At 41.1% G+C, this 24,694-nt stretch overlaps 1 protein-coding gene across 3 annotated transcripts in view; it reads right to left on the reverse strand.

The window, feature by feature from the left end:
- Positions 1–657: 657 nt before the first annotated feature.
- TRIT1 (tRNA isopentenyltransferase 1) overlaps positions 658–24,694 on the reverse strand; it is a 43,174-nt gene continuing 19,137 nt past the window's right edge. Inside the window, exons 2-11 of one of the 3 annotated variants that reach the window (XM_074380591.1) lie at positions 18,813–18,955; positions 15,391–15,487; positions 13,543–13,688; positions 10,312–10,454; positions 8,479–8,590; positions 7,715–7,827; positions 7,387–7,464; positions 4,737–4,846; positions 4,307–4,424; positions 658–1,527 (exon numbers count right to left, since the gene is read on the reverse strand). In XM_074380591.1, the coding sequence (XP_074236692.1) occupies positions 1,358–1,527; positions 4,307–4,424; positions 4,737–4,846; positions 7,387–7,464; positions 7,715–7,827; positions 8,479–8,590; positions 10,312–10,454; positions 13,543–13,688; positions 15,391–15,487; positions 18,813–18,955 (1,230 nt within the window). In that variant the 3' untranslated portion in view covers positions 658–1,357. Of the gene's footprint in view, positions 1,528–4,306; positions 4,425–4,736; positions 4,847–7,386; positions 7,465–7,714; positions 7,828–8,478; positions 8,591–10,311; positions 10,455–13,542; positions 13,689–15,390; positions 17,749–17,832; positions 18,704–18,812; positions 18,956–24,694 lie in introns of those variants that run through there. The other 2 variants (XM_074380592.1, XR_012512389.1) reach the window with 2 other exon arrangements.

Raw genomic sequence — 24,694 nt, forward strand, 5'->3', positions numbered from 1 at the left:
TTTACCAATAATTGCTTTTCAAGGTCCAGCAGAAATGCTCCTCCTTCCGTGATCCCTTCCCTTCCTTCTAAACTGAAATTCTACACAGCTCTTAAGGCTTCTGATATTCAATTGCCTGGATTCGTGTTTGTGTAAGCATGCAATTATTTACAAGCTCCCTGAAGGCAAGAACCACATCTCATCTCTGCATTCCCTTTAGCCTAATTCAAGGCCTCTCATATAGCAGATTCTGAACAAACAAACTGTATTTGAATGGGAAGTTAATGCTTAAGGGGCACGAAGTTTGTTTGGAGTGACAAAAAAGTTTTGAAAACAGTGGTAATGATTGCACAACATTGTAAATGTAGTCAGTGCTGCTTAATCATACCCTAAAAATGCTATGTTTGATATTATATATATATTTATAAGTAAGTATCTATTTAACATTGCTGGCAGCTCAGGTCACTCTAGAGGGCTTTAACTGGAAGTAACAGACCTCCAATAAAAGACCTTCTCTAGATGTCTTCAAGGACTATAATGTGTTAAGTAAACACCTGCTACATGAATGAACAGACAGCATGATCTATGAACAATGTCAAATTTGAGAAAAAGCTATCATGCTGATAACAGAGTATACTGTGCATAAACTAGACATGGACTTGTATATCTTTTTACAGGTCACAGAGGCTCTTGTAAATTTTTTCTTTATTTAACCTTCAGTAAAAATATAGATTTGTAATTCAACCGAAAGACAGCAGTGATAATAACTGTTGCATATGAGCAGCTTGCCAATTTCAAAGTCTTTGTTCTTCAAGTCCCATGTCACAGCTTCCTCAGTCTGATTCCTTCTTCTGTAAAATTCCGAGAACTAGAGTGGTTCACTTAATCATCTCAATGGGGATGGTCCTTTCCTGCCATTCACTCAAATCTAGAACTCCTGATATGTGGCTCACAAATACTTCAGTCATCTACAAAAGCATCTGGAAATTAGATAATTTTGGCCATAATAAAACTTCTTTAAAGGGATATAGTCAATCCTGGTATTCACCACTAAAAAGATCCTCACATACAAAAATGTGGAATCCATGCCTTATTAAAAATAGAACCTTTAAGGTTCAAAGAAAAAAAAAAAATGCTTTCCTGAACTACATCATTTCCAGACACATCAGCCACACAAGGAGCTGACAAGACCTGCTGTTTCCATTACAGAGAACATGAGACTTTAAAACCACACCACTGAATGAAAGAAAATGGTGGGAGCTTTTCTCCTATGCAGGCAATTCTACATAGCACTCTCTGCCCAGACTGGGAGACAGACATAACACTCCCTCCTGAACTGGATCCCTGCCACCTTTGCAAAGGCCACCGGACAAGTCTCTTAAATGCAGCATTTCAACTCTTGATCATTCTGCTCTGGGGATCCCTTCTCTTTAGGTTCTTTGTTATGGTCTGGGGAAATACTCTGACTTTCCATGGTGTTGACAGCATCTGAATCCAATCTTCTTCTTTTCTTCAGTTGGTTCAAGTGGGATTTGGATTTTATATGCGCTGATAAGACAAAACCAAACAAAGAGAAAAAACTCATTAGAATTTTCTAGAATTAATCCTAGAAGCAAGTAAAATTAACTATACAATGCTTTTCTTCAACAATAAATAGCAGGATCAACGTATAGCTGCTTAGCATTTTTGAGGGAAGAATAAATTATGTGGCCAGTGGGCTAGCAAAATAAAGCTACCATATATCAAGTGCTCCCTGCTAGGTACTTTACATCACTAATCCTCATGGCAGTCTTGTAAGATGCTGAAGTTCAGAGAGGTCTTACAAAATGTCCAAGGTCACACAGCAGGTAAACTCTTCTACTTAGACCTATAGCTTCAAAAAGAGATCCCACTTTCCAGAATCAGGTCTCTGTAGTATGGGGCTTCCTGCTACAGATGCATTTAACTTGTAAGGCTGAAAAGTTAGAAATTCAAATCCTAATCTGTACTGTAGGGCATTGCCTGTTGTCCTTCCTGCTGTGACATCCCTGTGCCTGGGTCAAAAAGGTCGTGTGAATGACTCTGGCAAGATTCCTATTCTCTAGGCACACACCGCTCCAGGGAAACAGGAAGGTGCATTATCACCGACGATCTCTTCTGAAGGTCCACAGAGGAAGTCAAGCTAAAGGCCACTGTTGCCTGCTATCAACTCCAGACCTGTCACCCCTAAGACAGTTCCCACCATCTCACTGACTCGTACAGGTTTATTTTCACTATCCTGTTCTTTTTTCAAGGAAATCTCATCTGGTAACACTAAAAGAGATAGACAATTAGTTTAAATTCTCTTTTAGGGCCGGGCGCGGTGGCTCAAGCCTGTAATCCCAGCACTTTGGGAAGCCGAGGCGGCTGGATCACGAGGTCGAGAGATCGAGACCATCCTGGTCAACGTGGTGAAACCCCGTCTCTACTAAAAATCCAAAAAACTAGCTGGGCGTGGTGGCGCATGCCTGTAATCCCAGCTGCTTAGGAGACTGAGGCAGGAGAATTGCCTGAGCCCAGGAGGCGGAGGTTGCGGTGAGCCGAGATCACACCATTGCACTCCAGCCTGTGTAACAAGAGCGAAACTCCGTCTCAAAAAAAAAAAAAAAAAAAAAAAATTCTCTTTTATATATATTTAAAACAGCATTTTTAAGAGTTTAGAAGCAAGAGTAAGTAAAGTAGAGGTTAGAAGTAAAAGAAAAGTTTACCTGGGGAAAGAAGTCAGCTTTGTTCTCCAGCTAAAGCCTAAGGCAAAAAATGGGCTTCTGGGCTGGCTCTCCATGGCAGCAGGAGATGGGAGCAAGGACTTGACAGATGGCACTACAGAAGGGCTTACACAAGCTAAGCTCACAAAGGCTCACAAATGTTGCTTCTCTAAGGCTATCCCTGAAGGACATTCAACAAATCGAACCACTAAGTTTCCTTTAGAAAAAAACAATCAGACACTCTCTTTCTCTTCCCCTTTCATCATTATAAACCAACGACAATCGAGGCTTCTTCTGCTGGTTGGGCAATCACAGCCGTCCCCAGTCTCTGACAATGGAGTTCATTTTGCCAGTTACCAGTTAATAGACCGAATCATTCTATTGGCTGCTTTGGGGAGAAAAATTTACTTCTCTGAGAATCCCATGCAAAACAGTACTCTGAACAGAAGGATCCCAGCCGCTGGGTAAATGATAAGCCCCACTGTGCCTGAAGGAGCAAGCCTTACACCTGTTTCTAAATGCATTAAACTCAAGGCTTGAGGATGAAGTCCTGGGCTTTGAGTGGATGACTACAGAAATCTGAAAATCCAACAATGTGCGGGCAATGAGACTCTGTGGCAGACGCAGATCCAGGCTCTAATGCAGGGGTACAGAGCCTTAGGGTGGGGCTGGCCCTGAGGTGGTGGGGATCTAACCTTCTTTATAAATGTGTGACAGGCTTGCTTTCACACCATTTCCCTTCACATCTTTTCATCACGGTTTTAGCAACTACCACTATGTCAACAATTACTTCAAAAGTTACTGAAGAGATATCACTTTTAAAAAACACACTCAGGGCCGGGCACGGTGGCTCAAGCCTGTAATCCCAGCACTGTGGGAGGCCGAGGCGGGTGGATCACAAGGTCAAGAGATCGAGACCATCCTGGTCAACAAGGTGAAACCCCGTCTCTACTAAAAACACAAAAAAATTAGCTGGGCATAGTGGCGCGTGCCTGTAGTCCCAGCTACTCAGGAGGCTGAGGCAGGAGAATTGCCTGAACCCAGGAGGCGGAGGTTGCGGTGAACCGAGATCGCGCCATTGCACTCCAGCCTGGGTAACAAGAGCGAAACTCTGTCTCAAAAAAAAAAAAAAAAAAAACAAAAAAAACACACTCAGGAGTAGTAACTGTATATCCTGCCCCCACCCAGCTATGCTTCTGCTTCTTCCAGTCTACTGGATGAGCTGCCGGGCTTTCCTTAGAGCCTTACTTCCTAATCTCACACCCACTGAGTTATAAACATGAAAGGCCAAGAAATTCCTCTAAGGCTGACCATGAAGTCAAAGGAGCTCTAGAAAGTTAACTGCAGATCTCTTAGTACAAAGTATCAATTCCAGCTGAAGATGGAGAGCATTTGATCTTCCTTTGAATCTCAAAATACAGAGACAACTCCCCAGTTGGGAAAAGCCTCCAAGGAATTTGAGCATAGGCTCTTAGAGGAATCTAGCTGTCCCTTTATAAATAAATAGACTGCAGGTTCAATCTACCAAAGAAAGACCTTAAATTTCATGAAGTCAATGTGAACCCACCCTTATAGATTTCTTCATGCCCCTCCCCATACTCTACCTGCCCATTCACGATCCCCAATGATGATTCGATCACAGATGTTACACTTGTGATAACTTCTCTTGTTCTCAGCTTCATTGTATGGCATCTTTATTGGAGTGGCTGTAGGCTTGCGGCCCTAAAGATCAAGGGTGGAAGGAGTATTCAATTCAAAGAAATCTGGATATAATTCTCTATTAAGGGAAGTAGGATTTTCCTAAGATTTCTTTTTTTCACCGCAGAGAGCAGATTGGCTATATACAGATTTTAGCAACAACCTTTCTAAATGTAAAAGTAGAAAAGCAGTCTCTACTCTCTATCGAAAAACAGCCAGCTCTTCTGCTTTATTCTATGGAAAAGAAGGGCCGGTTCTTCATTATAGCAACAAAGGTGTCAGCTAATGAAGTGCTCTGAAAACCAGATAACCGACTGTATAATGATTCACAATTACCTGGATGAAACTTTGCACAATTTCAAGAGCAGGTTTGAGAACAGACTCTTCCCACTTCGAGACATCAGATACCTCTAAGCCATAGACAGGGGGGGCACTGGGACCGGGTCCTAATTATGACAAAGACAGGTTGTGAGAGATTAGCCTCTAAGACCCAATCTATTCTGCACCCAGGACTCTGAAATCCTCCAGGGAAACACACAGAGCCAAAGGAGTAAACATTCTGACCACGCTATTCATTCTAGCCGAACATGAACCACAATCCAAGAAAGAGGTAGAGGTTCAACTGCTCTGCAGCCAATAAGACTAGCTACATAATCTGAATACATGGGTGCAGGATCTTCCAAATCAGCCAGGAAACCAGAATAGTGTGGGCTACAACACAAAGACAGCATATCATAAGAAGAAATAAACTAACAGCTTTAAGTAAGTGCCTATTTTAAGTTCCAAATCATCTTACAATGTTGGCGATCTGTGGCAAGAGAATTCACAGCTTTTTTTAGGAGCAGATACTAGTCTTGGGTTTGGATATACCGCCTCAGCGGCCTGGGACTCATGAAATTCCTTGACAGCATGGGCTGGAATTATACCAGTCAATAAGCCACAGAATCTGTGAACTAGAAATAAGCCTTGGAATTGATGTAGTTGAGTAACTTCTTTTAAAGACTTGATCTAGAGGGTATTCAAGACCCCCTGATAGACACTTTTGAATGAAGATGAGACTGAAGATAGCAAAGAGTATAGCCACAGGTATTTCACCCACCTGAGCCAACCATGTTGCAAGAGTTTAGTCTCTGTGGTAGTTTCTCAGCCTATGAACACACTCAATTGCCTTCCACAGCTAGGTTAAGTCAGTTGCCTAAAGGCAAAGAGCATCAACCATGGACAAAAACATCAAAGGCCTTGGGATGCCAGCGACTGGCAGGTGCTGGCCTTTTGATTGTGCCAACCACAAATAATATTCTTCATAAACTGGACTAGGCTGCACCTGCCACCACACGGAAAGGTGAGACTAGGAGGGTGCAGGCAGCATCCACAGCACACCTGGCCTTGGCTAAGCTCTGCACCTGTTTCCAGGCCACTCTACATTTTCCTTTCTCCTCTAAGCCCTTTGTTGGGCTTCTGTGCCCGGTCTAAGCACCTTTCAACAAGTTCTCGGCTCCCAGCTGCTATTTCTGGCTTGGGTCCAAGGCCAAGCTGGGGTAGGGAAGTCCCCCTGGCTTCCTGCCAGAACCATATCCCAGCAGACCAGTCCTGGCCAATCATGCACGGCTCCTGATTTACAGGGCAGCTGTGCCTTTCACTCCAGCACCAGGACGATACTGGCATACACACGAATGAGGAACAGGCATATGACATACTGTGCCATCAACTTCTCCTGCCTCAGAGATGGAGGAATTATTGTGGTTTTACTACAGGAAGAAGTTCTAAATTATTACCAAAAAGTCTTCCGTTACAGGCTTATTGTCAGACATGGGGAGAAGAGGAGCTCCATTAGAAATTTGTAGAACAGTAGTGAGCTTCAACTTCAGATGACACTAAGACTTCTATCTACCAGGACAGGCAGAGAAAGCACGATAGGCAGAAGAAAGCTTTACGAGCCTCTTCACACCACAACCACACTGGAGAGCTCAGGCAGAGAGCAGGAGCTGGGAGAGGGAATGTCAGCAGTTTAGGGGTCAACAGCAAGGATCAAGTTATGTATTTTCAGAGGCACTGAGAGGGGCAGAGGCTTCAGCTGGCCCTTTCTGTAATTGAGAGCAGAAGTCTACCAGCAAAAGGTAAACACAGGATGATTCAGAAGCATATTTAAAACATGTCCACAGATAAAACTGAAGTTTCACTTATGCTTAACCTCCTTTAGCTCATAATCACATAGTTTTTTACCCATAGTCCAATACTAATGGTGTCTTGCTAAAGTTACAACTAAAGGAAATAATAGTAGTATAAAGCAGAGTGTGGACTCTGTGTCAGGCCTGCCTTCAGTTATCTACCGCCGACTAGCTGAGTGATTTTTGGCAAGTTATTTAACTTTGATAGGCGTTCATTTTCTTATCTGTAAAAAGAAAAGAATAACACCTACCTTGAAGACTCAATAATATATGTCTAGCATCAAATTTAGTGCCAAAGGCACAAGACAGGGTCAAATGAATGAGAATTTCCTTTCTTTTCCCTTAAAAATGCTATTCAGCTGAAGTTTCATTTGAAGCAATCTGAAGCACCATGTGGAGACGCTGGGAGAAATGGTGAAGGTGTCTTTTTATACTACTCATCTGTCCCCCAAAAAACACTGTAATTAGGAAATCCTCCCTACAGAAATCTGACTGCTCTTCAGGTACAAAACTGAAGCTGAAAACTGACCCTCAACACCAACTCTCCTAAGAAGATGCTGCTGCTGTTCTTAGCTGTGTGCAGCCAGGATCCATCTGTTCAAGGCAGAAGGCAGACTCCTCAGTGCAAACAATTATTTTTTTCTGAGACATCACAAGAAAATACCCCTGGATAATCATTTATGTTATAGAACTTCCCCTAGGTCAGATCCAAAATCTTAGAACAGGCCCAGAAACTAAAATTCACTTTCTGAGTGAGCTGAGGAATCTATATTCTATTGAAAACAGACCCATGGGATAAGGAAAAACATGAGACTTACTGCTCAGAAAACGGTTTTTAACCCATCGGTTTTGCTTCCGGGCATATTTCTTGGTTACTTGTTTCAGAGCCTCAATACCTGAAAGATACAATAGATTTAAGAACATCTAGGTAAGCACTCCTTACTCTGCAGAGAGGCAGGCCCTCCCAGCCCAAGAGGAGAAAATTAGCCATGGCAGTACAATGTCAGACTTGGTGACGAAAAATCTCAATTCTGAACTGAAGGCTATTTGGGACGCTTTGAGCCTTGGCTCTTTCTCAGACCATACCAGTAGAGTACCCTGTCACCCAAAGATGTCCAAGACTAGGTTAGACGGAAGAATTCTCACCTTTCTTTAGAAGCTGGTTGCTAATCTCCAGTGTGCATTTTCCCTCAGTGATCAGGTACTCATGAAATTCCTTGAAGCCAATTGATTGGAAGATACCATGTTGATAGTCCTGGCTGGGAACAGGAGGACATCAGCAGATGAGCCATTGCTCCTAAAAGCTAGTAGGGGCTTTGGAGATGGACCTAGTTGAGTTATTTCATCTGTCAGATAAGGAAATTGAGATCCTGAGCAGTTACTAGATTCTCTGAAATTCTCCCCTCCCCTACCCACCAAGTTTACTTCCTTGAAAAGTTAACTCCTGGCCGGGCACAGTGGCTCACGCCTATAATCCCAGCACTTTGGGAGGCCGAGACGGGTGGATCACGAGGTCAAGAGATCAAGACCATCCCGGTCAACATGGTGAAACCCCGTCTCTACTAAAAATACAAAAATTAGCTGGGCATGGTGGCGCACGCCTGTAATCCCAGCTTCTCGGGAGGCTGAGGCAGGAGAATTGCTTGAACCCAGGAGATAAGAGGTTGCTGTGAGCCAAGGTCACGCCATTGCACTCCAGCCCGGGTAACAAGAGCGAAACTCCATCTCAAAAACAAACAAACAAACAAACAAAAAAAGAAAAGTTAACTCCTGGCAATGTCTGAAAGATTAAAAAACTGCATCTGTAACAAAGACCCAAACCAGTAGACCCAAAGCCAGTATTAGTGTTATGATCTTTTGACTGTAGGCAAAAGATGGAGAAATGGTCAGAATAACAGCCAAATCCTCACCTATTTTCCGAAACATACTCCTGATTATAGCGTCTGTGAAAATCTCTTAGTTCCTCCAAGAGCCCAGCAGCAAGCATGTCATCCACCCTCTTATCCAAGCGCTCATCTAGAACTTGAATCAAATTAGCCCATCAACCAGCAAGCAAGTTGTAGGTATATACTTACATGACGAGTGAACAGGCAGTCACAAAAGAAGATAAATTGTCAAATGGAAGAAAGAATTCAGATTCCAAAGATTATGTAATAATTCATACTTATTTACTTACACTTATGACTTTGCAACTCCAAATAAAAACAGCCACAATGAAGCACATGCCTTCTCATTATATAGAGAAAGGATAAAATTTCAGCTATTGTGAAGGACAAATATTTTATTCTCATATGGAATGTATATCCCAATGTGTTTTAGAGGTGGCTGAGGACCCCCTGGTTTACCTTTCTTATTTTTAATTTAATGTGCCATTATACTGTAACTTAGTGTTACTTATGTTTGAGAATCCCTAGATGACATCTTGGATAGGAACATGGAACTTTAATCCAAAGACATCCTAGACACATTCTAAGCTACTGAGCCAAGCAAAGGAGCAAAGAGTGAAAGGTTGTAATTGGTCAGATGGGACAGTTTTATTATGAATCAGATACCATTATTTTATGCTGAACTGTACAGTATAAGTTTTTATTTACAAAATTTAATTATTGAAAAATTAACTTTTTCTATTAATTTATGGCAGATTAATTTAACAATACATTGTCACCATTTTTTTCATTGTTGTCATTTTAATTATGTTCTTCTACATCTCTACCATTGCGATTTCTTGGCTTAGAGAAAGAGTAACCTTCCTAGAAAGTTTACATTTATTGTGAACTCATCACGTGTCAACCACATGCTGAGCACTGTATATGTAGTAATTCATTTAATCCTTAATGGAGCTATGAAATATATACTATTATTATTACCTCCATTTTACAGGAGAATTGGGACACAGAAAGGTAAACTAATTTCTCTTGCAATTCACATAACTAGAAGCTAGAGGAGCAGGAATTTGCTATCAGACAGTCTGCCTCAAGAGCCTGTGCCCTTCCATGCTATACTCCACTGTTTGTCCACATAATGTCATCTTTCCAGGCCTATCATAGGCTATTTTTGCAAACTGTTCTCTGACTCCCCCGAGAGAATGTTTGTCATCCTTTCTCTGTGGCCCTATAGCACTCTGAAAATATCTGTAGCCCAGCATTTATCACATAAATAATATACAGACAGATAGAATCTATCTCCTTGTCTGTCATCCCCTAGACTGGGAATTCCTTAAGAAAAGGCACTGTCTCTTCTTCAATTCCGAAACCCAAGTACAACACAGAATACCCAGCACTTCACTGAATGCTTACTGAATGTTTGCTGGATGAATAAGTTACAGGCATAATTATACTTCAGCAACAAAACACCATCAAGCCAGCAAGCTAATTATAAGGCATACTGTTTCTAGAACATTCTAGCCTCCAGCCAACCTTCCACAAGAGACTTCCTTCTTTTTCTCCTTTGGATCTTCCCTGGATGGTGGTCTCTTTCCCATTCCATCCATCCCATCCCGCTCTACCCATGATGTCTTATCCTAGTGCCATGGCTACACTTCCTCCTTTTCCAAACAGATATCTAGAGGAATGGTACTGTGCCTAAGTCAACAAATAATAATGATAATGATAATAAAATTAATAGCTAATACTTGTTTAGTGTTTATTATGAGCCACCCAAGGTTCTAAGCATTTCATATATATAGTAACTTATTACTCTAAGTTCCATCACAGATGGACTCTAGGGCATCAAAGGGCTGTTACCTGCTTGGTCAGCATGAAGCCAGAGGATGCAAGGGTTAGAGAACTTAAGAGGACCTCCAAGGGGACCACCACCTTCTTCTGCATGTTGACGATGGAGAAATTCACTATGAGAGATTCCTGTTTCTTCAAAAACTTGCAAGCTCCTAAGTAATTTAAGAGGGGGCAGAGGGGGCACACCCATAAAAACCATTAGAAAATATTCATTCTCAAGTAAAACAAGAAAAAAGGCTGTTTATTACAGAGAGCCTCATTCTTAAAAGCCAGGCATGACGGTGTGTGCACCTGTAGTCCCAGCTACTCAGGAGGCCAAAGTGAGAGGACTGTTTGAGCTCAGGAGTTCAAGACCAACCTGAGCAACAACAGAGAGACCCTGTCTCTTCTAAAAGCGGGGAATGCAGAAAGGCTTATTCTCATTTTCACCGCATTAAGTCCCAAAAGACATGAAGGTCTAGGGTTACTCTGGTCCTACAGCTACTCAGAAAAGGGTACTAAAGAAAATTTTAGGTAAAGTAAGAAGTAATCCTGTTTCTCTAAAGATACATAAACTTTTCTGAAATCAGTTAAATAGGTTCAGAAACAACAGGTTTCTTCTATAAAACAGAATGGTACTCACTCACTTTCAGATAAACAGTAAAAGAGCTTGTTTGGGACACTTTCTTACAAGCCAACAAGTCTGGTCTCGCTGGCATGCCTTTCCCACAGTACAAAAGCATGTTGTACATCCAGCTCATCAGCTTTCTTTTTAAATATGTCAAATTAATGAAGAATGCTCCTGGCTAATCCAGTGCTCTACTGGCACAAAGATCACTGAGAAAAGAACTCACATACTTATTCTTAAGCCACCATCCACTTCTGTCCGTATCTATTATGTTATGCGGCACAGGTAATTTAACTCCCAAATCTATACTCTACCACTCTGGGTGATTGCAACTTATCAGCCTGAAAGTGATCTTTCCCTTCCTGACCCAATTCTACTTCCTGAAACCCTAACGCAACAGTGTAGACCCCTTGTCTTTCAGTATCACTGGTCTGTCAAAGAAGATCTATGAGAAAAAAAATGTAGTAACAGATATCTCACTTATCTGGAGTTAAAATACAGCCTCAAGCCAAAAGAAAGATTAAAAAAAAAAAAAAAGTCCTCATTCTCTAAAGGAGACTCTAGAGCTCTTGCTTAGAACCTACTGACTCTTACTAAAAAAAAAAAAAAATTATCAAACTAATTACTCATTTAGAAGCAGCAAAATGAGGAGAGTTAGTAAAAAGAGAGAATAATAAACATCAAGCTCTAGAAGCATGTAATAAACAATATAAAAATGAATGTTCATCATAATGTTGCTAAGTTTAAAAAAAATTGAATGTTTTCTATTAAAGTGTTTAAAATGGGCCGGGCGCGGTGGCTCAAGCCTGTAATCCCAGCACTTTGGGAGGCCGAGGTGGGTGGATCACGAGGTCGAGAGATGGAGACCAACCTGGTCAACATGGTGAAACCCCGTCTCTACTAAAAATACAAAAAATTAGCTGGGCATGGTGGCGCGTGCCTATAATCCCAGCTACTCAGGAGGCTGAGGCAGGAGAATTGCCTGAACCCAGGAGGCGGAGGTTGCGGTGAGCCGAGATCGCGCCATTGCACTCCAGCCTGGGTAACAAGAGCGAAACTCCGTCTCAAAAAAAAAAAAAAAAAAAAAAAAAAAAGTGTTTAAAATGTTTGGATACGAAAATAAACTTCATTAATCTAAAATATGCATTTGTTTTTCCTTTTTTTAAATTTTATTTTGAGACAGTCTCGCTCTGAGCAATCTTGGCTCACTGTAACCTCTGCCTCCTGGGTTCAAGCAATTCTCCTGCCTCAGCCTCCTGAGTAGCTGGGACTACAGGTGCATGCCACCACGCCTGGCTAATTTTTTGTATTTTAGTAGAGACAGGTTTTCACTGTGTTGCCTAGGCTGGTCTCAAACTCCTGAGCTCAGGCAATCTGTTCACCTCGGCCTCCCAAAGTGTTGGGATTACATGTGTGAGCCACCGTGCCTGGCCCAAAACTTGCATTCTTAATGGGGTTATATTGCCTTTAAGGGGGTGAGAAAACTTAGATATTACAATTTGTGCCCCCTCTGCCCTGCCCAAAGGACAACCCTACCTGAAGAAATCCTTTTCTTGGCTGAGTACTATGGCTCATGACTATAATCCCAGCACTTTGGTAGGTTGAGGCAGGAGGATTGCTTGAGCCTAGGAGTTTGGGACTAGCCTGGACAACATAGCAAAACATCTCTACAAACAATTAAAAATGTAAAAAACTAGCTAGGTGTGGTAGTGCACACCTGTAGTCCCAGCTACTCAGGAGCCTGAGACAGGAGGACACCTGAGCCCAGGAGGTGAAGACTGCAGTGAGCCATGATCATGCCACTGCACTCCAGCCTAGGAAACAAAGTAAGACTCCAGCAAAAAAAAAAAAAAAAAAAAAAAAAGAAATAATAATGAATGTTTTAAATCCTATATTCTAACATTATATTCTAACATTAAATTTCATTAGGGGGATAAAATTAGGAGGAAAAATATCAAATTCATTTTAGTGGAATACTTCACAATGCCTATGAATATGAGATGTTACTTTAATAGTTAATCGATAACATCAATAGAGTAGGTCCTTCATTAGATGTTCTACTATGCCAGAAGTGGTATCACTCCCAATACTGCAGAAAAATAAACCTAACGTGAGGCTGCAGTTTCAAAACAACCTAAAATAACATGACCCTTGTGAGTTCATTCACTACCTCTCTTCCCTACAAGATGGTTTGCATGTGCATAGGTGAGCTGATCTACGAGACAGTTCACAAAATCCACCTCCCACTGGGAAAGCTGCTGGGGCAGAACACAGCATTGCACAATTATGAAACCCAAATCACAATGTAAACAAACTGCATGCCAGAAAAAAATGTATATGAAAACTGTTATACAAGCAAAGATCAAATAGAAAATGAAGCAATATTATACAGGCCCTAAGGGAAAACGATATTGTACTACGCATTTAAAATGTAACAAAGTAGGGGGCAATTATTTATTGAGGGAGTTGAACTGAGGCAGGAACTCAGGGCCTCCCAACCTGCTGAGCTAGAACAACACATCAGTCTCCACTAACTGCTGTTACCAAATCTCTCCCATCACCTGGGCAAACGGAAGAACTGACTGCTCCCTAGTTGTAAAGGAATTTAGGGTCAGCGGGCCAAGCTTTCTTACCTGGCCACTTTGCGTTTGTCATGTGGATGCAGCTTGGCGGCCATTTCTGGGTCCACTTGGCTTAGGCGTTTGTGAAGTACAAGACCATCCTCCTTTTCAAGCTCCACTTTGCGGTCAATCACTTCCTCAGTGCCCATCTCCTGGGGCTATAAAATGATGATTTAGAGGTAAATTTAATTCAACCAACGCTGAGACACTGTATGTGCCAGGCACTTTGCTAAGTGTCAGGAATACAGAATAATCAGAAGATCTTACCATATAGTGAGAGACAGATCATAAACAGAAAATTCCAATATGCTGTGGTAAGTGCTGTAAGGCCACAGCAAAGAGGAAAGAAGACTTACAGCATAGGGCAGGTGTCCCCAAACTACGGCCTGCGGGCCGCATGCGGCCCCCTGAGGCCATTTATCTGGCCCCCCGCCACACTTCAGGAAGGGGCACCTCTTTCACTGGTGGTCAGTGAGAAGAGCACAGTATGTGGTGGCCCTCCAACGGTCTGAGGGACAGTGAACTGGCCCCCTGTGTAAAAAGTTTGGGGACGCCTGGCATAGGGAAATAGTCGGCTACTTTGCTTCCTCGTCAGAAGTTCAAACAGGTACCAGGGCTAATGTATCTATTTTAACATATCCAGGAGTATAGTCTTCTCAGCAAGGGTGACCAAAGAGACCAGGACTGCCAGCAAATTATAGTTTACACAGTCTTACCCTACACAGTAGCACCTACGTAAGTAAGGTCAGTGTTGGACATCTCCCTGACATACATACTGTGCTGCCAGTTAGAAAATATTGAATTAGGCTAATGCACTGGGCTTTTTTCTTTTAAAAGTTTATTTAAATATATATTTATAATATATATTTATATATATAAATATATATATTTATAAAAATATATATTATAAATATATTTTTTTCTTCATTTCCAGTAATGGCTATAAGCAATATTTTAATAGTTTTTTAAATAAAGAATTATACATATTTTTGGCTGGGTGCAGTGGCTCACACCTGTAATCCCAGCACTTTGGGAGGCTGAGGTGGGTGGATCATGAGGTCAAAAGATCAAGACCATCCTGGCAAACATGGTCAAACCCTGTCTCTACTAAAAATACAAAAATTAGCTGGATGTGGTGGCGCTTACCTGTAGTCCTAGCTACTTGGGAGGCTGAGGCAGGAGAACCACTTGAACCCAGGAGGTGGAGCTTGCAGTGACCTGAGATCACGTCACTGCACTCCAGCCTGGCAAAAGAGCGAGACTCTGTCTCAAAACAACAAAAAAATTATACATATTTTTTTCTTGAATTGCATCTCTATTTTTTTGAGACAGGGTCTCATCCTGTTGCCCAGGCTAGAGTGCAATGGCATGATCTTGGCTAACTGTGCAACCTCCGCCTCCTAGGTTTAAGTGATCCTCCCACCTCAGCCTCCTTAGTAGCAGCTGGGATTATAGGCATGTATCACCACACCTGGCTAATTTTTGTATTTTTGGTAGAGACAGGGTTTCACCATGTTGGCCAGGCTGGTCTCAAACTCCTGACCTCACCTAATCCGGTTGCCTTGGCCTCCCAAAGTGCTGGGATTACAAGCATCAGCCACCTGCTAATGTACTGTTAATTTATGAGGAGATGCTAATTAATTTACACAACATTTTTCCCACACACAGCCCCTGGCTGTAGGCCAGCCTGAATGAACACACTTCACATATGGAGGTGGCATTTGTTTGAGAATATTAAGTAGGAAAATTATAGTTGCTGAGTATAAGAAATGGGCAAGAGCCAACCTTCTTCCTACTAAAATTAGCCAGCAAGAAAGAGCAACCCATTTCCTCAGTAAGTTACAAGTGAACTAAACTTACCTTGGTATTGATAAGAACTTTCCAGAGCAGAGATTCAATGTAATAATTGGTTCCTCCCACAACAATAGGAATTTTGTCTCGGGCAAATATATCTTCAATGTGAACATTAAGAAAAACATTATGGTATTTAATATCAAGACAATATGACTCACTTGGGAAGGACACTATATAGCAAGTGACCACATTCATTTATCTGAAGAGCAGAGGAGAAAGTGTGGGCACCAAAATGTGTTAACACCAGCCTTCAATGTTTCCAACAAATTTCCAGAATCACGTCCAATCAGTTCTGGAGAGACTTGCAGAAACCAGAGACAAATGCATAGTGGTAATTTCTTCCAGTTCTAAAACTTTCTAGGTCTTGCTGCTAAAAGTCAAAGTTTTGTTAGTATTCCAAATCAGTTCAACAAGCAGAAGCCCAAGGACTCTCACAGAACCAAGTGTCAGCTGCTCAGGAGGCCACCAACGTGGCATCCATTGCGTGACTTTGCCTTCTAAGGCAAAACACAAGCTGATTTCTTTAAGATTCTTAGACTCAATCAGCCTCTACCATCATGGAGAGACTATCACATTTTTGCCACTTGAGGCTTCACCAAACTAAGTGAGAAGCACAGGTTCTGAAGATAAATAGACTTCAGTTACTAGGTTCAGCTCTTAGGCAAGTTACTAACCCTGTCAGAGCCTCAGTTTTCTTAGTGTAAAAATCCCCATATGTTCTCATGAGCATTAAACGTGACAGTGCATAGAAATCCCCTAACACGATGCCTAAAAAACAGTAAGCACTCAATTTACTTTAGCCACTATTTTTTTTTTTTATCTCTGCTATTTTAAATCTTTCTCTTTAGAATCCCCATTGAACAGATAATTATCTGCTTTAAGAAGGCCTTTTTTCCTGAGAATAAATTGTTTTTTTTGAGACAGGGTCTCACTCAGCCACCAAGGCTGGGGCGCAGTGGCATGAAAACAGGTCACTGCAGCCTGGACCTCCCAGGGCTCGAGCCATCCTCCCACCTCAGCTCCCCACCACCAAGTAGCTGGCACTACAAGCACATGCCACCACACCTGGCTACTATTTGTATTTTTTGTAGAGGCAGGGTTTCACCATGTTGCCCAGGCTGATCTCAAACTCCTGAGCTCAAGCAATCTGCCCACTGCAGCCTCTCAAAGTGCTGAGGTTACAGGCATGAGCCACTGTGTGTGGCTGAAAGTAATTTTTTTTAAGACTTAATATCCAGGTAAATCATCATTTACACACTTCTTCTTGCCAGCCAATCTGCAGGCACAGAGACAGATCAGCTCTTTTCTACTAGAATCCCACTAACCGTTAAGTGGCTGAGGTAGGGTGGGAAGAAAGATCTTTGGACCAATCAAGCATCATAAAGAAAAAAAACTTTATTTTAAAAACAGAAAACAAATTATCTATTTCCCGCTTTAAATTAAGTATAGGGACCATACCATTTGCACAGCAAGATAAAACATCAGTTATATACAGGTTAAATATCCCTTACATGGGACCAAGGAAATGTTTCAGATTTTTAATTTTTTTTAATTTTTTTTTTTTTTTGAGACGGAGTTTCGCTCTTGTTACACAGGCTCGAGTGCAATGGCGCGATCTCGGCTCACCGCAACCTCCGCCTCCCGGGCTCAGGCAATTCTCCTGCCTCAGCCTCCTAAGTAGCTGGCATTACAGGCACACGCCACCACACCCAGCTAGTTTTTTGTATTTTTAGTAGAGACGGGGTTTCACCATGTTGACCAGGATGGTCTTGATCTCTCGATCTCGTGATCCACCCGCCTCGGCCTCCCAAAGTGCTGGGATTACAGGCTTGAGCCACCGCGCCCAGCCCATGAATTTTGAACTATTTGCATTATGCTTACTGGTTGAGCATCCCAAATCTGAAAATCTGAAAACCAAAATGCTCCAATGAGCATTTCCTTTAAGCATCATGTCAGCACTCCAAAAGTTTCAGATTTTGGAGCATTTTGGATTTTACATTTTCAGATGCTTAACCTGTAGTATAATAAACAAAGGGAAAGTAAGCAAAGAAATGAAAAGGGGAAGGAAAAAATGGTAAGATTCCAGAAAAGGAGAGAGTGGAAATAAGATGGGATAGGGAATACTTCATAGGAAAAGGTTTAACTTATTTGTGCAAGCCATGAAATGACTGTGATATTGAGCAAATATCCTTCTCCCCTTTGGGCCTCAGTATCTAGTACCTTCACCTGTCAAATCAAGAAGGCTGATTGGGGCCAGGTGTGTTGGCTCACACTTGTAATTCCAGCACTTTGGGAGGCCAAGGCAGGAGGATGACTTGAGCCCAGGAGTTCAGGACCAGCCTGGTAACATAGCGAAATCCATCTCTACAAAAAATAAAATTATTAGCTGGGTACGGTGGTACACACCTGTAGTCTCAGATATTTGAAAGGCTGAGGTGGGAGGATCACCTGAGCTCAGGGGGTCAAGGCAGCAACGAGCCATGACAGTGCCACTGTACTCCAACCTAGGCAACAGAGTGAGACCGTCTCCAGAAAAAAAAAAAATTGACACACTTTCATTTGAATCAGTATCTGAGTTTTCTATTCTGTGACACAAATATATCTAGTACTAAATAAGTTCCATGCTAGGCCGGGCATGGTGGCTCATGCCTGTAATCCCAGCACTTTGAAAGGCCAAGATTATGCCATTGCACTCCAGCTTGGCTGACAAGAAACTCTGTCTCAAAAAAAAAAAGTCCCATCCTATTATAATTATTATGACTTTTCAATATTTTAATATATAGCAATCCAGATACTAAAGGTGGTCTGCATGTTAACACACAGGGCAATCCCCCTTATATTATTCTTTTTGCAAAAATTTATTGGTTTTACCCAGAACCATATTTTCCAGTCCTCTCCCATCTAACAATCCCTTTGAAATTCTAACTATAACTCCATTATATTTATAGATAAACTTCATATCTTCATTTAAAGGATAGAAAACCGAAGATCAGTGGGGTTAAGGAAATGCTTTACCCAGTAAAATTCACATGGCCAACAGACGCAGTTTGAGGACTATAACCCAAAATTTGATTCTTAAATCAGTGTTCTTATCACTAAAACAGTGCTTCTCAAATTTCCATGTGTGTTATGAATCACCAGGGACTCCTGTTATAATGCAGATTCGAATTCAGTAGGTCTGGAGTGGGGCCCAAGAATCAGCATTTCTAACAGGTTTCCAGAGGATGATGATGCCACTCAGTGTAAGGACAAGAATCTGAGTGACAAAGGCACTGTATCTTTCAGCTCATAGTCTGATGGGGATGGCATCCATCAGTAGTTAGGCATTGGGTGCCCCTTTTGAGAAGAAATTGCTGCTACCAAGAAAAATTCTCTCTTGGCTTGGGCTGCTTTCACCCACGAAACCTAGCCGTGCCTTTCGTAAGGATATCAGAGCAGTTGCTCTATTTCTGAAGTCCACCACTGTGTAATTGGTCACAAGAGGATCCACAAAGCTGATCATGTGGTGCCGGCAGATTCTCTGCTCTTGGGCAGAAACCTTGTTGGTGATGATGTCTAGGCCTTCATAGACCTAAAGGAAAGAAAATTAACATGAGAAAGTCAACCACCTCCATAAAACGCATACTTATGGATAGAAATTTTGATGGGTTTCTCCCTTCTGCCAAACACTTCACTGATCCAAAGCACCAGGGTACATGTATTCTAACAGAGAGCACAGCCAGATTTACAAAACCCAAAACAAAGAAAGAAGAAAACAGAGCACTGGTTTTCTTATCAAATAGCAGCTATTAGCTCAGTTGTTTTTTTTTTTTGTTTTTTGTTTTTTTTTGAAATGGAGTTTCGCTCTTGTTACCCAGGCTGGAGGGCAATGGTGTGATCTCGGCTCACTGGGTTCAGGCAATTCTCCTGCCTCAGCCTGCTGAGTAGCTGGGATTACAGGCACACGCCACCATGCCCAGCTAATTTTTTTTTTTTATTTTTAGTAGAGATGGGGTTTTACCATGTTGACCAGGATGGTCTCGATCTCTTGACCTCGTGATGGTCTCGATCTCTTGACCTCGTGATCCACCTGCCCTGGCCTCCCAAAGTGCTGGGATCACAGGCGTGAGCCACCGCACCTGGCCCGCTATTAGCTCAGTTTTAAAGGTAAGAAGGGTATGAAAATCCATGCCCAAGTAAAAACTAATTCTGCAAGATTAAAAGGAGGTCCTTTAGGCCAGAACTTTAAAGCACTGAAAACTGGGCAGGTTGTTTTATTTATTTTACTTATCACAAGACTCCAGAAAGGTAACATTTTGCATTGATTGTTCAGTTCTACTTCAAAATGCTTAGATATTTCTTGGATTTAAATGGCTCTAAAAGGTTTTCAGAATTTGTATAAGATTGGTTCCATTTATAGAAAAGTAGTCTAACTACAAAAATACATATAAAACATACACATACACACTTTGAAGTCAGAACCCCTAATACTGCTGTACTCTAGTGGAAACATTGTGATCTATCAAAATTACTGCTTCAGGGGTCAGCAAGGACAATATAAATACTCAAAGGCAATATCCTGTCTGTGAGCTCTTGATCTGCCAATTCGACTAAAAAGTTCAAGTGTACTTTTTCTAAATGCAAGGTCTCCAAGAACAGATCTGAAAATACTAGTTTGAAAATAAGGATGAATACTTTGAGATTAAATGTTCTCTCTGTAATCACTGATTCCACAGGGAGCACTGAATGAACAAATAATAAGTTCCGTAGAACCCACAAAGATGTTAAAAGCATTTTTATCTCACGTTTCCCTTTACTTACATGGGTGTCAAATAAGTACAGTCCAGTGTAATGGTTAGGAGGAAAGACCCTGGCGCCAGGCTGCCTCAGCTCATTTCCTAGCTCTGCCACTTACTAGTTATTTGTAGTTGGAGAAGGCAGTTACTAACCTCTTTGGGCCTCAATCCCTCATCAGTAAAAGGAAAATAATAATACCTATCTCCTTGGATTATTGTGAGGATTAAATGAGTTACTACTAAAAAGCACCTAGTTTTTGCCTAGCACATTGTTAAGTGGCACATAAGGGTCAGTACTACCTAATTGCTATCATTAGCATTACTACTATCACAATAACTAAAGGAGAAGGGGAAATAATTTTAGTGTTACTGTTTAATACCCAGAAGCCTCTATGCTCTTAGCGACTGAGGTCATTTACCAAGCAAGGATAGAAGCTATGTTCAATGAAATAAAATCAGTAAATAGTAAAACAGCATATAAATAAAAAATAACGTAAATGGAGCCATAGGGAAAGTATCAACTCTGCCTTAACTCATTTAATTTGTGCCTGACAGCAGACTCGCATTCTCATACCTGAAAATTAATGGAATCATAAATCATATTCTTTTCTGTGTATCTTGAACAAGAATTCCTTCTAATGTTATACAAAGTCATATGGTTATCATACACTGATGTCCTCTGTGCAAATTAAGAAAATTAAAAGGGAGGCCAGACGTGGTGGCTCACGCCTGTAATCCCAACACTTTGGGAGGCTGACGTGGGTGGATTATGAGGTCAGGAGTTCGAGACCAGCATGACCAACAGGGTGAAACCCCATCTCTACTAAAAATACACAAAAAATAAGCGGGGTGTGGTGGCATGTGCCTGTAATCTCAGCTACTCAGGGGGCTGAGGCAGAAGAATTGCTTGAACCCAGGAGGCAGAGGTTGCAGTGAGCTGAGGAGAGACGGAGGTTGCAGTGAGCTGAGATCGTGCCACTTCATTCCAGCCTGGGCAACAGAGTGAGACTCCATCTCAAAAAAAAAAAAAAAAAAAAGAAAGAAAGAAAGAAAGAAACAACAACAACAACAACAACAACAACAACAACAACAACAAAAAAAAAACGAAAGGAGCCAGGACCGGTGGCTCACACTTGCAATCCCAGCACTTTGGGAGGCCAAGGTGGGCGGATTGCTTGAGCTCACAAGTTTGAGACCAGCCTGGTCAACATGGTGAAACCCCGTCTCTACTAAAAATACCAAAAATTAGCTGGGCATGGTGGCGCGTGCCTGTAATCCCAGCTACTCAGGAGGCTGAGGCAGGAGAACTGCTTGAACCCAGGAGGCGGAGGTTGCGGTGAGCCGAGATCGCGCCATTGCACTCCAGCCTGGTTAACAAGAGCGAAACTCCGTCTCAAAAAAAACAAAAACACACACACAAAAAAACAAAAAAACAAAAAAACAAGAAAATTAGCGTGTGCCTGTAATCCCAGCTACCCAGGAGGCAGAGGCAAGAGAATCTCTTGAACCTGGGAGACAAAGGTTGCAGTGAGCCAAGATTGTGCCACTACACTCCAGCCTGGGTGACAGAGCAAGACTCGGTCTCAAAAAGAAACAACAACAACAACAACAACAACAACAACAACAACAAAACTGAAGGGAGGAAGAGTTAATAATAACTGTTTAATTCCCCTCTCTTTCTCTTCCCACAACCCTTGGTTGGCTCTGCTGTGGCTTAGAATTCCAAATGATCCAATATTAAAGAGCTCACATAGCAACAACTTCATTTTGCTAGTAGAGGATTCCTAAATCCTGTTAAGTATGTTACAGTAAAAAGGATTCTAAAATTTTACACTGAGATTAATGTTAGTTAATGTTAATCAGTATCATATACATAGCTGCAAATATACAATTACTCACACCTCTAACAAAGTCAAAATGTAAATATCTCTACCAGCACCTTCTATTAGAGACCCTAGAAGGCTAGATAAAATTTCTTCCTGTGATCTGACTTCAGGTGTATCTTCTAGAGGCCCTTAAAATGGTGAGTTTAAAAAAAAACTGACACATAAATATAATTCAAACAGAAGGTAACCCAGAGCTAGCTGACCTTATTTACTAAAGGAAGTGGCCTATTGTACCGCTTATGATATATACAAATGCCAGCAAATATCAGGAAAAAGAAAAGAATATTAATGGTTTAAACTCATAGAGTTAACAAATTAAAAACTATAACTCATAAAAGTACTACAACTCAGTTACTAACATAAATTGTCATCTTTGGGTGATCTGTTAACCCTCTGCCTCTTATATCATCAGATTAAAAGAAATGGGACATAAATATGTGGGTGATACTGACTAGACATCTGATTTACATATAATATGGTTTTATGGATGTTTTATAGTCATTAACTAAATCCAAAACTGAAAACTTCTGAGCACCAAACACACCATTTGGAGGAGATGCTCACTGGAGTATTTTGGATTTTGGATTTTCAGATTTGAGATGCTCAACTGGTAAATATAATACAAATATTCCAAAATCAAAAAAAGCTAGGAAACCAAAACACTTCTGGCCCCAAGCATTTTGCACAAGGGATATTCAACCTGTATAACAGTGTATGAAAGTACCATAAATGAAAGTATATGACTGTGATCTGCATTGCAACAACAGGAAAAGGAGAGACAGACTATAAGTGAAACAAGATTGGTGAAGTGTTCATAACTATTGACTCTAGGTGATGGATATATGGGTAGTTCATTTCATTATTTGCCCTATTTTTTTCATATGTTGGGAAATTTCCATAACAAAAAGTTTATTTAAAAAAAGACATGGATGTCTTTTTTTCACAATCATTATAGTGGCTATTAGAAAAAGAAAAACAGAAACAGAAAATAGCAAATGTTGGCAAGGATGCAGACAAACTGGAACCCCTGTGCATTGCTGAGGGGAATGTAAAATGGTGCAGCTATTACGGAAAACAATATGGCAGTTCTGAGAAGGGCAAGGTGGCTCATGCCTGTAATCCCAACACTCTGGAAGGCCAAGGTAGACCCAGGAGTTCAAGATCAGCCTAGGCAACATAACGAGACCCCCATCTCTATAAGTTTAAAACAACAACAAAAACTAGAAGAAGAACAATATGCCAGTTCCTCAAAAAATAAAACAGAATTAACATACAACGTATCGATTCCACTTCAGGTATATACCCAAAAGAATTGAAAACAGGGTGTTGGACAGGTATTTACACATCCATGTTCACAGCAGCAGTATTCACAATAGCCAAAAGGTGAAGTAATCCAAATATCCATCCACAGATAAATGGACAAACAAAATGTGGTCTATGCATACAATGGAGTATTATTCAGCTTTCAGAAAGGCAGGAAATTGGCCGGGTGAGGTGGCTCATGCCTGTAATCTCAGCACTTTGGAGGCCAAGGTGGGTGGATCACCTGAGGTCAGTAGTTCGAGACCAGCCTGACAAATACGGTAAAACCCTACCTCTATGAAAAAATACAAAAATTAGCTGGGCATGTTGGCAGGCACCTGTAATCTAGCTACTCAGGAAGCTGAGACAGAAGAATTGCTTGAACCCAGGAGGTGGAGGTTGCAGTGAGCCGAGATCGCATCACTGCATTCCAGCCTGTGCTACAGAGCGAGACTCTGTCTCAAAAAAAAAAAAAAAGAAGGGCAGGAAATGATGACACATGCTACAACATGGATAACCTTGAACACACTATGCTAAGTGAAATAAGTCAATCACAAAAGAACAAACACTGTACGATCTCATGCATATGAAGTACCTAGAGTAGTCAAATTCATAGAGACATAAAGTAGAAGGTTAGTTACCAGAAACTGGAGAGAGAGGAGAATAGGGATTTATTGTTTAATGGGTACAGTTTCATTTTAAGAAGATAAAAACCTATTGGAGATGGAAGGTGGTAATGATTGCAGAGCAATGTGAATGTACTTAATGCCACTGAAATACTGAAAGGACTAAAATGGCCACTGGAATGGTTAATGGTCAATGTTATACCACAATTAAAAAAAAAAAGACTTGGATGATAGCTTTTAGGCACAATGAGAAACCAGTGAATAGCAGCAATAAAATAAAATTTTCAAAATTATAAAAGCTGATAATGTTCTATTTCTTGAACTGAAATTCAGCTGAGTTGTGGTTACACAGGTATTTTAATTTTTTGATAATGTATTGAGCTGTATAGTTATGAATTGTGTTTTTACGGGTATCCTTTATCAATTAAAATCATACTGCACAGCTAAGAAGCAAAAACACAACATTTTTCACATTTTCACCAAGCATAAATATCTAAACAAACTCAGAAATCAATCAAGTTTGTAAACATCACATTTGGTCCAGAGGTTTAGGTCACATCCCTGCTGTAAATGCCACAATCAGGCTTATGATTTTATTACCAGCCTAGCAAACATTCACATATGAGATCTGTAGCTGAATGTCTTACATTTCCCCTATTTTTCAGCTTCAATTAGTTTCAGCATCACCCTACCTACAATCATCCTGAATGCTGGGAAGAGC

This window comes from Saimiri boliviensis, chromosome 11 (genome assembly GCF_048565385.1).
Source record: "Saimiri boliviensis isolate mSaiBol1 chromosome 11, mSaiBol1.pri, whole genome shotgun sequence".
NCBI lineage: Eukaryota > Metazoa > Chordata > Mammalia > Primates > Cebidae > Saimiri > Saimiri boliviensis.